Here is a 16,462-nt window from a genome sequence, read left to right as displayed (position 1 = left end):
CCTTTTCCCTTATATTTGTTGCCCTCTGGTATCCTTACTTCCGTGTTCTCTCCATTTGTGTTCCTGTTATGCCCATCAAACGGCAGAAACATGGGGTGTAACTGATCACATCTCTAATCTTTTTCTTATTCTAGGACTTTTTCTTATTCTAGACTGAGGTGCAGCCCAAATACTACCTATTCAGATTTTCCAAGCCAAGTGTGTGTGCAAGTGTGTCTCTTCGCCCTACATTTTGTATCTACTTAACTAATAGCCCTGTCGTGCCCAAACGCAGATATTGGCTAAGAACTAGATTTCCAAAATGGCTTTGCTCCTCTCGAGCTGGCATCGGTCTATAAAATATGATTTATTTCCACTGCAACCAATCCTTCACTCTACCGCAAATATTAGCCAATACAGAGGCAGCTAAACCTAATCTAGTGCATACAACCGAGTCCTATCTGCTAAATTAAGCGGACCCAGCACAGCCGTTGGACAAATGTAAAAAGGAGAGAAAAACACACACCACGAAGCAGACCCGAGGGGCGGGCGTCGCCCAGAATCGCGCCCGCCCACCGCAGAGGCAGCCGCGAGCACACCTCCCCGCCTCGGCCACGCCCCCAGCGCCTCCGCGGTGGCCACGCCCCTCCCGACCCGCGACCCGACCCGCCGCGGCCACGCCCGACGTGAGGCGCGGGAGCCGCCGGGCCGGGGGCGGGGCCTGCGCTGCCCCGCCCCCCGCCGGCGGCAGCGGCGGCGGCCTCCGCGCGGGCCTCCCAGCCCGTATTCCACTCACTTTGTTCTCCGCCTTTGTCCTAATCCGCACCAGCAGGTGGAGCCGCAGTTAAAGTTTCCGAGTCCATTCCGGGCGCGGGAGCCCCTCTTGCTCGCCGCGGAGGCCTCGCTGGAGGAGGAGGGTCAGAGCCCGGGTGCAGCCAATCGCGGGCAACGCTGCTAGTTATCAGAGCAGAATGGGCTGTAGTTTAGTGAAATAGGAAAGCTGCACAACACCGTGGAGTGTTCCCGTGTAAATAAAAAGGGGGAAAAAGTTTCTCAAGTCGCCGCTGCACGACGTCGGGCCGGCGCCGGGCGGGGGTCTGCGCTCTCCGGGGACGGCCGCGCGCTGGGCTGGACTGTGCCGCAACGAGCCCCGTCCCCATTGTTTGTGCTTCTTTCAAAATATGGCAAAGGTTCAGGTGAACAATGTAGTGGTGCTGGACAACCCGTCTCCTTTCTACAACCCATTCCAGTTCGAGATCACCTTCGAGTGCATCGAGGACCTGTCTGAAGGTGAGTGCCGCCCGCCCGCCCGCCGGGCTGTCAGTTGCGGCTGCAGACGTTGAAAGTTTCCCGGGCCCGGCCTCGCGAGGGCGGCGGCGCTCGGCGCCGGGCGGGCTACGGGCTCGGCTCTGGAGGGAAACTTGAAGTTGATGGACGGCGGCCGCCGGGGCGCGGGAGGCGTTCGCCGTGGCCGGGCGCCTGCCGCCGCTCAACTTGCTCGGAACTTGTGCGGGCGGAGGTAGCCATGTTGTCAGCTTTGTCTGGCGGGCGGCGACTCGCGAGACCCGCACTCGCGCCCGCGGCGCCGGCCGGGGGTCCCGCCGGGCTGGCCCCGCGTCGCGAACGGCCTTCGCGGTCCCCGCGGCCCCGACGGGGAGGCCGGGAAGAGAGAGGCGCGTGTGTGGTCGCGCCGGCGAGTTAGCAGCGGAGCCATCTTACCCCGAGGAGAGAACTGGGCCACCGACCCGGCGTCACGCCGCCTCCTCTCCGCGGGTGACGAGCACGGCGCCCGCCTGCCCACCTCCTGCCCCCGCGGGAAGGCGAGTCCACGCTTAGAGCCAGCGCCGGAGCGGCCGTGCTCTCCGGGTGGCCATGGCCGGCGCCGCGGGGAGGAGAGCGACGCCGTCCTCGCGCTGATTTCTCGCTCCCTCGACCAACCAGCGGGGGAGGCGGGCGCAGGCTCCGCGCTCTCGGCCGCGGGGGCTCCGGCCGCACTGGCCGCCGGCGCCCGGGATGCTCGGATGCTCGGGCCCGGGACGCTGGCGCCCAGGCTCGCCCCGACCAGCGGGAACTCCTTCTCCCAACGACCGGAATCTCCTCTCGGGAAGAAGGAGATGGCCAAGCTATAAAGTTACATTTAACCCAGGAGCAGAAATAAGTAAAATACTTCAATAATCGCCAGGACTTAACCACTCCTGGCTGCTAAGTAGACTGAAAGATTTAATTCTAAAACGTGTTGAAATCTAATTAAAATAACTCGATAGCCAAACACCCTGAACACAAAACACTAAAGTGGGCTAGGAAGTAAAAGGTAAAGTCATAATGGCAACGCACAAATTTTGACTATTTTTTCTAAGTAATAAAGTGATAAGGTAATAGAAAAAAGATAAATATTCTTAATATGTGCAGTAATAATTACTTAGAAAACTGAAACTTGTCAAGGTTTTTATCATTGGGATTTTATTAAAATACTCCAGCGCTTTATTTTCAAAATTTGAGGAAGAAAAAGTTTAACTTCATCAATGGTAATTTAAAAAATTAAATAGGGGGACACACATCTTTGAACTTACAAATCTATTAACAAAGTGCATTTACTATTATTGTACTAATCAGAGCATATAAAGCACTTTCACCTTAAATTAGTTTTTAATCTATAAAATGTATTTTAGGGTGTTAATTTTTTAAATTATAAAAATACGCACTCATTGTAATAAACTTAAAAAAAATCATACAAAGTAACACTCCTCTGTACTCAGTGCCTTCCCCATTTCATTCATATAAATAACCATAGTTAACACTTTAATCTGTGCTCTTCCATATAGTTTAAATACATTTATAAAGCATATATGCACATGTATAACATGTAGTGCACATTTTGAAATTTGTTAAATTTCTAATTAGGCCATTGATAATTAAATTAAAGGGGGATTTCCTTACTATTTTGAAACCATTTGAGTACTTTTCCCATAGTAATACTATAAATATTTCAGCTACCAGCCCCATTTTTTTTTATACTCAAGTCTGTAATTTTTTCCATCTTATTGCCAATTGCATATAAAAATGGGTGAATGTAATGAAACCATTGATCGGTCCATTCCAACTTATACTATAGTGTTTTAGGCATTAGAAGTTCTACAGATTACAGGTATTTCTCAAGTAATAACTTTCATTTTAGGAGCCAGTTCTGAACAAGGAAGACAGATGACTAAGGGTGTTGTTACAGGGCCTTGGCATTGGATGATTGAAGCCTGCCATTCATGGAGACGGAACTGGGTTCCATTTTTTACTGGAATCTATTCAGTTAAATCACTTCAGAATTTTTACAATACTAATGTTAACAGTACACCTCCTTCCATTTGTATACTTCACTTCCCATGGTACCTAGACCGGCATTTATTTAGTTTTGGTTTTTTTAAAGAGTTTAAGCTGAGTCATACCAAAACTGCAAAGGAATCTTTCAAAAAGGTGCCATGCTTGTGTACTCCACCTAGAGGTTGTGTGAATTAAGGAAACTGAGTTTACTGGGCAAAGGCTTCTTATAGGTTCCATACTTTTATACTATTGCAATTCTTTATTTAAAACATTTTTCTTTTCACTTTATAATTCTGTCTCATATCCCAAGCCAGAGATTGGCCACCATTTTTGATACTTTAACTTGTCAATAGACCCCTCATTTCTTTTTACTTTCCTTTAAAAGCTTTGTTTCAGGAAAAGCCTTGAGGAGTACTTGTATGTATGTATTCATTCATTCATACATACTTATATACAATATGTTTTTCTTGATTTCAGAGAGAGGGAGAGAAAGAGAGAGATAGAAACATCAATGATGAGACTCTTTGGCTGCCTCCTGCACGCCCTCTACTGGGGATGGAGCCCATAACCCCGGCATGTGCCCTGATGGGGAATGGAACCGGAACCTCCTGGATCATGGGTTGATGCTCAACCACTGAGCCAAACCTGCAGTGCAGAAGAGTACTTGCTTTTAAAATAATTTAGTTGTTTCTAATAATGGCTACATGTTAGTTGAATACTTACAATGTACCAGAGTCAAGCATAGTGCTTCATACTTTCACATTTTCCAAAGACTACATACTTTCCTCTAGACAGCAGGTCTTGCCAAGTAGTACAATTAGTTGAAAATTCCCTTGGTGAATCCCTCACTCCCAACACAAATAGATACTTGCAGTCTGGGGTTACCATAATTAAGTGAAACAATCAGTTAACTTTTAAAATAAATGTGTAAACTCCTTCAACTAATGACCTGTGCAAAGCATCTGAGCCTTTCCCTGCTTCCAATACAGGAAGAGGGGAATAAAATCTACATTTTAAAAAAATTCTAAGACTAAAACAATTGATGCTAATTTAGAAATGAGTACTGAGCATTTCAAACTCAGTGGTTACAGCAAGCATCCCATAAACATAAAAATTAAGGCATCCGTGTTCCCTGAGTTACAGCTTAGATTATCTCCCCATGGCTAGAAAGGGAAGAATTTATCTTCCTAGTTGAATTTTTGGAATGAGCCCAGGAGTTGGAGTTGCAGAGACATAACTTTGATTCTGATTCTTTGATTTACTAACTACGAATCTAGGTAGATTACTTGGCCTCTCAGAGCCTCAACTTCCTTGTTTGCATAATTAAGTATAATTAAATTCATATGATAACGCTATTGAAGTTTAAACAACAGGTGTGAGGTGGCCAGACCAATGCCCAGCACATAATAGTATTTTATAAAAGGTTTATAAATCATGACTGTGTTCCTGTCAGACCACAAATGCCAATTTATACAAATTAGGAGGCCAAGGGCTCTATATTTTGAGGTACAGATACATATGAAATGAATAAAATATGCAAATCTCCACTTGACAATTCCTAGTCGGGTCCTAACTTGGCTAGTTTAATAGGTTCACACCCTTAAAACAGTCCTGCTGCTTGGCTTTTGGGTTACCTACCTTATTGGCCACTAGTTTTGTAACCTACTTTATTGAGTCTTTCTCATCTCCATGACATTTTTGGACAGTCCCAAGGCTCACTCCCTAGGAATCCTACTTATTTACAATTTCCAAACTTTTACCAGATCTATTCATTATCTCCACTTAGATATCTAGTAGACATCTCAAACTGAACAAGTCTAAAACTAATGCCTGATTGATTCCCTCACCTATGTCCTGTGCATGCACTTGTAGAAGTGCGTTTGCGCCAACACGCACACACATGCTCGCTCGCGCGCTCTCTCTCTCTCTCTGAGTCTTGCTGCCTCTATCTTCAAGATTTATCAAGAACGCAACTGCTTCTCACCCCCATGGTAGCCACTCCTCTCATCAAAACCCTCCAGTGGCTTCCCATGTCTCTTACTGTGAAAACCAAGTCTTCTTAATGATCTTCTAAACTTTGCACAATCTCACCACGCCCCTCACCCCCCAATGTCATGGTAATTTTCCTCTTTGCTCATTCTGGTCCTGCCTTAGCAGTCTTTTTCTTGCCAAGCATGCTCCTACCTCTAGGCCTTTGTATTTGTTGCTTCTTCTGATTAGATATTCATATTTTTTGTTTCCTCACTTAATCTTCATTAACAAATAGATGATCTGTTGAGGTGTCAGATGCAGGACCCTGCATCTGAAAATGTGCTAGAAGCTGGAAATAAAATGGTCTAGCCTGGGACACAGCCATGAATGACATATTAGGTCCTCAGAAAATGACTAGGGACTTTGTAAGAGAAAGTATAAGCCTAAAGGAGCATTTAGTTCAATAAATTGAAGTTTATAAATACTGTATGAATAAGTAGTACCTATACTATTTCTGGTGTCTGTTTAGGGAGTGAAAATACCTACACAGCTACTCAAAAATGGCAACTCATGGTGACACTAACTAGATTCCCTACAAGTAACCCAGAAACGCCCCTCCTCTGGGAGGGCTGGTGTGGTCTTAGTGCAGTGAATCCAAGAGGCAGTCCACACTGCTAACCACCTGAGGCCCAGGAGGTCGCAGGTGGTTTGTATTTGTTGGGTTTCTCTCCCCTCCCCTGACACTAAAGAGGAGGCTCCTCCAAAAGAATAGTCTTCTTACTCATCTCTGGGTTCTCACAGAGCACACCGTAAAGGGTGTTCAACAAAATCTGAATGATTGAATTTCACAGAATGCCGTAGTTGCACTTCGGTGTGTCTTGCTGTTCCTTGTGCCTTTTCCTACCAAGTATATCAAGTGGCAAGAGGATCCTTGGTTTCTCCTTCCCAATTTAAAGAATGTAGGACAAGAAGGGGTGCAATGAAGAAGAAACCTGACTCTGGTCCTTTAACAGCTATGAGCTGAAGCCCCTTCTGAGCCACAGGGAAGTTGGCTAATGATTTTTCCATTTTGGAGATCTGGGCAACAGAGTAGGGGGCAGTCCTTCCAAAGTGTGGTTAGTAAGTTAAAATATGACTTGAATGGGGCTGCGGGGGGTGCGGGGGGGGGGGGTGCGGTGGGAGGCGGGGAGGCGAGGTTCCATAGCCAAATACATTTGGGAAATGCTGGACGACTATTCCTGGGTTTTACTGAAGGATGTCTCAGAACACTTCCTCTGCCACTGTGCTTTATGAATCCTCAAGACAAGGCTGAAGCATTTCCAAAGTTTTGGGCCATACTGTGTGAGGAGACCTGCCCAGGTTCTAATGTTTCACAAAAGAGCATTTTGAGAAACTAGTACGAAATGTAAGAATTTCTTAAGGAGCCATTTAGTGCCTTCCTGGATTTTCTGCTATGAAAAGCCAGTTTCAGCAGCCAGTAAATGGCTAAGTGGACATTAAAAGGGTTTTTGATGTCATATTATAATATATTCACTGAATATGAAATAATGTTTTGGTTTTAACCCTAGACCTGGAATGGAAAATTATCTATGTGGGCTCTGCAGAAAGTGAAGAATACGACCAAGTTTTAGACTCTGTTTTAGTGGGCCCTGTTCCTGCGGGAAGGCATATGTTTGTGTTTCAGGTAAGATCCTTCTTGGTAAATATGTATGCCAAATATGTTTCTTAACAGACTACATCAGATGGCTCTTATCCCTCTCCTTGTGGGTTAAATCACTCTGCTTCTGCTGCATTCGCGTTTTATCTACTTCTCAGACTTTCAGGGGGTGCTGTCCAGCAGCCTCAAAAAGAGATTAAAGATGCACACTACTGATTGGTGTAGTCAGTCATATGCAGCTTTATGGTTTCAGCCACTAGGAGTGATGATAATATAAAAAAAGCAACAACTTGATGTCAGCATAATCAGTAATTAAGCTAGGTTAACAGGTATGTTAGTAGAAAGAGATATGTGTGATCAGGTCATTGGAATTGAAGTCCAGTTTACTAAAGTATCTAATCTACACATTTTTAAAGGGTTACTGTTATAAAGCTACTACTCTGTTTACTGACTGTGAGGGGAAATTCTAATATAAATTATGTTCTCAGATATTACTGACAGTATTTAGATCTGTGCCAAGATTGCAGCATTGTCTTCTGTTTCAAAAGTTACTTCTTTTAATCCATACTAAATTGTATAAAACTATTCAGTCACTTTCCAATTATCCATGCTTATTACAGAGATACTTATAATAGTTGAAAGAGTAAATAGCCAGGGGTTTTTACAAAACTATTAAATTTATTGCAAGTATTTCTACAACAGAGTCCCATCGGTTCAGTAGAACCCACAGAAGAGACTTCATCCAGAGAAAAAAAAGAACTCTTCCTATCGCTCACTCCCGTTTTCTCACTTCACAGAGGAGACCAATTTAAATGAATACTGTTGCTCAGCTATTCAATCCCATGAGATAGGGCCAAGATTAACTCAAACCTACGGCATCTTTAGAGCTGCTATCTTTCACTCCCCTCTCCTAAACGGAATTCAGATTCTTGGTCTCCTAGCCTGAGTGCTTTTTATTAAAAAGCAACAAATAATTTACTGTACCTAAACAAATGGTTTAAAAGTTCAAATATATTAAAGTGCTGTTAACCCAGATTGCGTGAGTGCATAACCTTGGCGAAAGATGTGGGTACCAGAGAATGAGTGTGTAGGGGAAGCACTGCAGTTATAGACCTGGTTCAAATCCCGCTTCAGTGCTTATATGCACATATGACTTCAGACAGGCTCCCTAACCTCCCTTAGTCACCTATAAAATGTGGCGAATATCCCACCTCATAAGAATGTTTTAAGGATTAAACGAGGAATAAAGCAGTCAAGTACAATCACTGACAAATAGTGCCCTATTTCTATGTTTAGAACTAAAATTTTACTCTTTTAGTTTCTTGAAATTGTTATATAAAGAAGTAGTATTTGCTTTGATCCACAAACCTGGAGAATCTGTACTTTATGATGCTAGTTCATAATGTAGTAAGAAACTTAGTTTGAGATGCAGTGAGTGATATATGTACCTTTTTATGCTACTATAAAAACTTCTAAATAGTAGTAAGAAACTTAGTTTGAGATGCAGTGAGTGATATATGTACCTTTTTATGCTACTATAAAAACTTCTAAATAAATCCCTTGTTTTTTAAACAAACCCTTAAAAATATATCCTGTGTATTTATGTTGTTAAGAATATTCCTAAGCTTTTGGCTTAGAGTGCTGGAGAAAAAAATTGTTCAAAAATATTTGCTTCTAGTGGTTTTCCACTGGTTTTACCTTGGTAACAGTGTACATTGCCAAAAAGCAACAGAGAAAGCACATGTGATTTAGATCATATGTTCAGCCCATAAGTTTTACAAAATGTACCATTATCAGCAGAAAGGGACTAAAATACAGTTTTTGTCTTGTGCTTCAAACAAACTGCCATAGTATTCTCCTGATCTGTCCTATTTTGCCTCTCACTTCTCTATCCTATGACGTCTCCATCCTAAATGATCCGAGAGGTTTACAGGTTTTTCTACTTGAATTTGCCCAAACTGAATCCTTTGGCAAACACATTTTTAAAACACAAATATGCCTAGAACCAATTTGACTGAAGGGATGGGAAGCACTATGTGGGGAAGTCCCCATCGCACTACTCAACTACCTCTCTATCTTATCTCTATCCACTTCCAGGTACATGGGGAACTGTTTGGGGACCCTGCAAATAACCTAACACCTCCGTGGAGGGATGCTCAGGATTTCTAAGATAAACAACATATTCTCAGGACAGACCCTCTCTCTGTCCCCATTCTGGTGTCTCCAAAGAGATCATAAACCACTTCAGGGCAAGAACTGAGTTATAAACGAATTTCAAAATACTAAGTACAATTGTGTGTTCAGAGCTGTGCCAGATATGAGATTATATATAAAGACTAGAAGCCCGATGCGCGAAATTCGTGCAAGAGTAGGCCTTCCTTCCCCTGGCTGCTGGCACCGGCTTCCCTCGCAGCCCTGGCTTCATCCGAAAGGATGTCCAGAAGGACGTCTGGTCTAATTACGCTTTTATTATTATAGAAGATAAACTGGATGGGAGTCCTGCCCAAGATAAAGCTTAGAATGATAGGCAAGATTGAAGGGTAAATATATTTGGGTTGTTAGACATCGTTAGTAGAGGATTTATGTCAAGTAATATGAGTGCATAAAAAAGATTGCTATTAATCTAACTTTTGAACTAAAAAGAATACATTTGATGCAAAGTTTAAATGATGAATTTTTCAGGCTATTAGGCAAGAACATTTCAGGCCAAAGGGACAGTGTATACAAGGCAGAGGCATAAAAGATCACTGTATTTTAAAGAACCTATGTAATTACACAAGAGTAAGAGGTGTGGAGTTAAAGGGAGTGTGAATGGAGATGTGGGTTGGAGACAAATTGTGAAGGGGCTACAGGTGAAGCTAACTGAGATTTTTATCTTAGAAATGGGGGTAATCATCTGAAGTGTTAAAACCTGGTGAAGGAATAGGACTAGAACTGAGCTTAGGTAATTAATGCTGGCAACAGTGCAAATGATAGGCTAATTTAGGTCTGAAAATTATGACTGGAAAGGTTGCAATAAATAAAACTATTATATTTTATGAAAGGTTTTTTAATTGAGTATTGCATAAACCTCATAAACAACAATATGCTGTAGCCAGATTTACTTTAGAAGTGATGCTTTCAAGCACCCAGGGTACTTGGGTCTACTGTGGAGAAACGTGAACTATACTTCCTGGCTATACGTCAGCCTCAAAAAAGAGCATTTGTCTTCCCCAATATGATGCCCTAAACTGATGGTGTACAAGGTAACCAAAATTCCAGTCTTCCTTGTAGTTAACAGCCTTTTGTGATATGTGTTTCTTTTCTTTTAAAATTATTCTAGGCTGATGCACCTAATCCAGGACTCATTCCAGATGCAGATGCCGTAGGTGTGACAGTTGTGCTAATCACATGCACCTATCGAGGTCAAGAATTTATTAGAGTTGGCTATTATGTAAATAATGAATATACTGAGACAGAATTAAGGGAAAATCCACCAGTAAAACCAGACTTTTCTAAGGTAATGTTCTGACTGTTCTTTTTTACATTTTTTTTTACGCAATTGCCATTTCACAGTGTACCGTGAAAATGGTAAATTTGAGGTCTTTGTGCCAAGTAGGAAAACTAATCTTGGTTCCATTACCATGGGTGACCTCAGACTCTCTCTCCCGATGAGTCATAAGTACTGTTGGTCAGGCACCTTGAGTCTCTGGTTTCAGAATTGAAAATGCCTCCTGTAAAAAACAAACCTTTGTTTATTGCTTTCTGTATGGCATTTCCCATACATCATAATTCTATTCATTTTAATCCTTAGGAGATTCACATTCATGTTTGTTGAACTGATTATTCAATAATAGTTTTGTCTATAACTCTTCTCAAAATTGCAGGGGGAAGTTTTATGTTTGTTTTTCATATGAACACTCTTTTCTCAGAACATCTATATGCCTTGCTTTATCTGCTACTCTTACAAGTTTAAACTAAAGGTTTTAAATATTTTTAGTGATAGAAAACAGCTTAGCTTCTGAGTGAAAAGTTGAAATCAGTGATTTAATATTCTCAAAAATAATTAGTACTTTATGATTCCATTGGGAACTATAACAGTTTAGTAACTGGTGATTTTTGAGATTGAATACAACACTATCATGTAAGAAAATTTACATAAGAGTCAAAAGTAATAAGGCTAGAATGTTTTTTATCCTGGTGTACGACCTTCCATTTATCTAATTGATTAGTTACCTGTATGGCACGGCACCTTGTACAGAAAAAAAGAAGAAATTAGAATGTTTGGGGGTTTTTAATCCTCACCCAAGGGTATGTTCATTGACTTTAGAGAGAGGATGGGAGAGAGGGAGAGAGAGAGAGAAAGAAACGTTGGTGTGACAGAGAAACATCAACTGGCTACCTCCTATACACACCCCAACCAGGGACTGAACCTGCAACCTACTAACTGGGAATCGAACGCACAACCTTTCAGTGTATGGAACAGTGCACCAACCGAGCCATTCCAGCCAGGGCTAGAATACTGCTTTTAAGAATGAGCCATAATAATTAAAAGGTAGGAAGCCACTAATAACAAGAGGTTATATTTGAGGGAAGTTTTCATTTTCCTTAAAATATTACTGAAGAGATACCATATCTCTCTAGAAAGCATCCTCTGAAATGTTCACCTTTTAAAAACTAAAGTATTGAGGACTTGGGTATTTTCTTGGATAGTATAAGTATGAATTCTTATTTTCATTAGGCTAAATAGTTTCTTTGCAGCACCCCTAGTTCTTCTTTATTAGTTATGTTTTAGGTGCTTTGACATATACATTTGTATGTATATGAACTTAGCCCTTGTGGAGTATTAATATAAAGAACCACTCTATCAAGCTCCTGTTTGTATATGGTGATCTAACTTTCTTCATGTTTACCATTTATATATTTTCTTCTTCCTATAGCTTCAAAGGAACATTTTGGCATCTAATCCCAGAGTCACAAGATTCCACATTAACTGGGAAGATAACACAGAAAAACTGGAAGATGCAGAGAGCAGTAATCCAAATCTACAGTCACTTCTTTCAACAGATGCATTACCTTCAGCATCAAAGGGATGGTCCACGTCAGAAAACTCACTAAATGTTATGTTAGAATCCCACATGGACTGCATGTGACCACCTCCCATCTCTTTAGTACAAATTAAGCTATTAAAACACACAGAACTATTTCCCTGAAATTCTGTAAGTCATACCCACTAAGACACAATGTGAAGAATTTGTTTAAAAACCATCCTGTAGAAAGTTTATAAGAAAACCAGTATTTGAGCAAATTGTGGAATATAAATACAACTATTTTTAAGTAATTTTTTCTCTAATGTGTTATTTTATTCTGAAATTAATCTGATTAAATCATATATATTATTTTCTTCTCTATATGTAATTAAAGCACTTATAAAGAAATATGAATTATTGGACCAGGTTGTAAAGATGTCTTAGCCTCTTGGACAATAATATTTGGACCACTATTTTACTGACCTTCAAAAGAACAAAGTTCACTTCAACTAAAATGTTTCTTCCTGTAATAACATAGTTTGGTTTAATTTAAGGGGTGAATTTCCATTATTTTTTGGCTTGTCCTTAAAGAAGGGATTTGAAGTCAATTATATGCTACCAAGAACTTTAGAATCTGAATTTCCAGGCCATCTTGAAGCCTCCTATGGCTACTATTGTAGTTTATGTAATGTTAGATAGCATTCATTTTGGTTTCTAAGATAGTAAGTGTAGTTAATTCTTTATAAAGTCCTCTGGCTATGGGTTTGGTTTTTATGAGAGTTTAAGACATCAGAACACTTACTAAGTCATATATATCATTACCCAGTGTCAAGAGCAGATACAAACTCCCTCAGTTTAAGAACAGGAGAATATAATGACTTAGATCTGTTCATTAGATTTATAATACTATAAACTTAACTCTTTAAAATTCTTTCATAGATCATCTGTTGGTAGCATTTATATAAAAACTGGATATGGGGCAGTATATTTAGCTTTACCATAACAGGTAAGTTTACTATTTTGGAAATTATGTATCTTTACACATGTAGTACTCTTTCCATTATTCCCAACACTCATGCAGAATAAGATGGACATATTCTTGATAGCTTTTCCAGGTAAGTTTTTTTAAAAGCAGTCTTGGAAAGAAATTCATTAAATGGGCCAAAAGGTTCTTTTTCTTTGATAAGAGTTAGGTCCTTCCTCAAAAAGTTTCTTATGCTCCATTAATTTAAGTGTAGAATATTCTTGTTGCTCTTGCTATTAAGCAAGACATCAGCCATATGATTCAGAGTCATGCAGTGCCTTTATATCTGAAACTTTTTTATACTATACTATACTTTTTAAAGCTTTTATTTTGAGGAAGGGAAAAGGGCATTTGTCTAAAAATGGAATCTAAGTTGTACATATTTCCTGTCATTCTAAAAGTGAATTTGTGAAGCAAGTTTTGCTAAATGTTAAACTTTGAAATTTAATATACCAGGTTATTAAAATACTATCCACTAGTTCATAGATTATAAAAATAAAATACATCCTACTGTCAAAACTATAAAGAAAATTTTTTATTTTTGTCTAATTGCAATGAAAAAATGTTAAAGTATTAAAAAATAAAAGCAATATTTTCCAACAAAGAGCTCAGTGATTAATATAAGGGGCAAGATATGTGCTTATTAGAAATAAAGCCATATATAAGCCAGATTACCAATTATATTTCACTGCTAAGTTGTGTTTGTTTTAGATTTTTTTAAATGGATTTTTAGGGAGAGAGAGAAACATATATCAGCTGCCTCCTACATGCCCCCTACTGGGCTTTGAGCCTGCAACACGGGCATGTGCCCTTACCAGGAATGAAACAAGCAACCTTTCGGTGCACAGGATGATGCCTAACCGAGCCACACTGCTGAGTTTTTATTTTGATAAATTATAGTACCGGTTTGTATTGACAACTGAGGGTTAGATTTTTTTTTTTTTATTGTAAATGGACAGCCAATTTTCACAGAAGTTTGAGACTTTATTATTAAAAACTATGGTTCTACGCCCTAGCCAGTTTGGCTCAGTGGATAGAGTGTCAGCCTGTGGACTGAAGGGTCCCAGGTTCTATTCTGGTGAAGGGCACATGCCCGGGTTGCTGGTTTGATCCCATTGGTGTGCAGGAGGCACCCGATCAATGATTCTCTCCCATCATTGATGTTTATCTCTCTCCCTCTCTGAAATCAATAAAAATATATTTTTAAAAAATTATGGTTCTATAAGAAATTTAAGTATTAAAATTAAAGTAGGAAAATTTAGTATGCAAACATTAGGAACTGAGAAACTAGTTTTTCTCCCCCTTTAGCCTCATTTACAGACACTATATGAATTATGGCTAGAAGGTTTAGAACTATTTTTCCCCTTTTTGATCATAGTAAATAGCTGTGTCCTAGGAAGATAAATAAAAACAATATGCCACAGAAGAGATCGAAGGGGAGGTTGGAGGGAATGAGGGTATCATGTGAGCTGAGAAAACATGCAGGAAGTTGGAGGAAATGCTGTGTTCATTTATGACCTTATAAAACCTTAGGCTTCCATGTGGTCTTACCCTCTGGTTTTATGATTTCGGGTTCCTAATTTTACAGTAAGTCTATGGCAGCAGTTTTCAAAACTTTAATCCATGGTAAAACATTTTGTTTAAAAGTAAAGTACTACCCCTATAACACAAGTATATATTTATATTAACAGTTTTAATAAAAATGCCCCCCCCCCCCCTTATAGTGTACCTCTACTATATACAGATTATTCGGTATCTTATTGTGGAAGTGCTGGTTTTGACTCACTGAACTGATTTTTTTTTTACTCTAATGGGTTGTGCTACACAGTTTGAAGAATCTGGGTCTTTTGGTAGATGTAAGTAGCAGTAACTTTTCTATAGCTCTAAAATAACTTATATTCTTTCTACCTGTCATTTCCCCCTCATGTTTGGATTATGATCTTGGCACTTTTTAAAAGGGGGGAAAATGCTAATATAGTGAATCAGTAAAGTAGCCATTCACTTTAAAATTTCCAAATACTCTAAAATGACTAGAAACTCACAAGATAGCTTAAACTAATTTCTTGGCACTGCATATAATTAACTTAGGAGAAATTCCACATAATTAACTTGGGGCCACCTTAACTGTGTTGATTTGGTAAAAAAACTCTAGAACATTGGGACATGAGAGTTTTTCAATGCTCATGAAGTGTTCTTTATGTTCTTGCCTACTTCCCTTCCTGAAGCTTGTCCACCCCTCTCAAGTCACAAATCCTTTCTTGCCGACTCTTAATGTACCATCAGTTATATTCCCAAACCTGAGAGCTCCTTAGAATGGCGCTCTCATTATGTAGGACCATTAATGGAGATTTGCTGCTTTATCATAGTTTAAAATACACACTTCTCATAAGTCTGACACAGGGTTAGGCTGCCCTGACAAGTAGTAAATAACATTTATAAAATATGTAAAATCAAAGGCCCATTATAGAAGAACAGGAGAAATACTTCCCCAGTCAAAATGGTGTAAAAATATAAAATGGCATCAAACATGTCTTTTCAAATATATTTTTCCTAAAGTCACTTTGTAATCAAATCTTGATATCCTATATGCAAAGGCTTTTAAATGTACTTGTTGAAGAATCATTACAATAAAGCTGCACACTGCAATGATGAAAAGACACTTTTCACATACTAACACATTTTCCACCTAAGAATTTTCCACCGGAGCTTCCATTGCCCGTGAGATCTATGAGCATAAAAATGCCTTAAGCGCAACATCATCTATCTACATAAAGTGAAATTTTTACCCTCTAATTTATTTCAATGTTCTGCTCACGGGTTCCTCAAACAATGCCAGGTAATACATACTTTTTCATACATAAGTATGTATGAAGCTAATCACTAGATAACGAGAAAAGTGAATAGCATCATTCAAAACTAAGATGCAAAAAGACACATAATAAATTTTTGGAAAATAAGTGATGGTGGAGCTTTTAAAATATTTTCTTAAGAGCTACAAAAGAAATGCTATATATTTCCTTCCATTTTTGGCAGTAACTCAGAAATTAGCTTGAAATTTACCATATTGTAAGTACTTTTTAATAAAAAAGCCATTGTATTAGTTTCTGTAGTGACATTAAGTGAAATTGTCATGTAAAGTACCTGCGCTAGTAGATCCAATTCCTGTGGTGAGCACAGATCTTGGTGTAATCTTTGCTGCATATTTGAGGAATTGAGATTTCCCTGTGCCAGGATCCCCAACCAATAAAAGATGAGATTCACCTAGAAAAAAAGTAAATGTCAGGTTTTAAATTTCTATGAACAAGTATAATTAATCAAAAAGAAAACGGTCAACATAAAATGGTCAACACTTGGAATGTCAACACAATTTATAATTTATACTAGAGGCCCCAGTGCATGAATTCGTGCATGGGTGGGGTCTGGTCGGCCAGCCCCGATGGGGGCCCATTGGGCTGGGCCAGCTGGGGGGAGGGGGCCGTGGGCAGTTGGCTCGCTGGCCCCGTCCCCGAT

At 40.0% G+C, this 16,462-nt stretch overlaps 2 protein-coding genes across 9 annotated transcripts in view; one reads left to right on the top strand and one right to left on the bottom strand.

Annotated features, from left to right (window-relative positions):
- The window catches only part of MCM9 (minichromosome maintenance 9 homologous recombination repair factor), a 68,953-nt gene that overhangs the window by 34,891 nt on the left and 17,600 nt on the right, over positions 1-16,462 (bottom strand). For 5 of the 8 annotated variants that reach the window (XM_054722258.1, XM_054722256.1, XM_054722254.1 and 2 more), the window contains one exon: positions 16,094-16,213. In XM_054722258.1, coding sequence (XP_054578233.1) covers positions 16,094-16,213 — 120 coding nt within the window. Of the gene's footprint in view, positions 1-775; positions 934-2,419; positions 3,937-10,411; positions 10,633-16,093; positions 16,214-16,462 lie in introns of those variants that run through there. The other 3 variants (XM_054722259.1, XM_054722261.1, XM_054722260.1) reach the window with 3 other exon arrangements.
- Positions 927-12,350, top strand: ASF1A (anti-silencing function 1A histone chaperone). The gene is made up of 4 exons (XM_008138819.3): positions 927-1,269; positions 6,831-6,946; positions 10,242-10,418; positions 11,839-12,350. Exons 1-4 carry the CDS (start codon positions 1,161-1,163, stop codon positions 12,049-12,051), a joined length of 615 nt encoding a protein of 204 aa, XP_008137041.1. The 5' UTR covers positions 927-1,160; the 3' UTR covers positions 12,052-12,350.

The sequence above is a fragment of the Eptesicus fuscus genome, chromosome 10 (assembly GCF_027574615.1).
Source record: "Eptesicus fuscus isolate TK198812 chromosome 10, DD_ASM_mEF_20220401, whole genome shotgun sequence".
NCBI classification, from domain to species: domain Eukaryota; kingdom Metazoa; phylum Chordata; class Mammalia; order Chiroptera; family Vespertilionidae; genus Eptesicus; species Eptesicus fuscus.
Note: the sequence above shows the minus strand (reverse complement) of the source record. Positions and strands in the feature narration are given on the sequence as shown.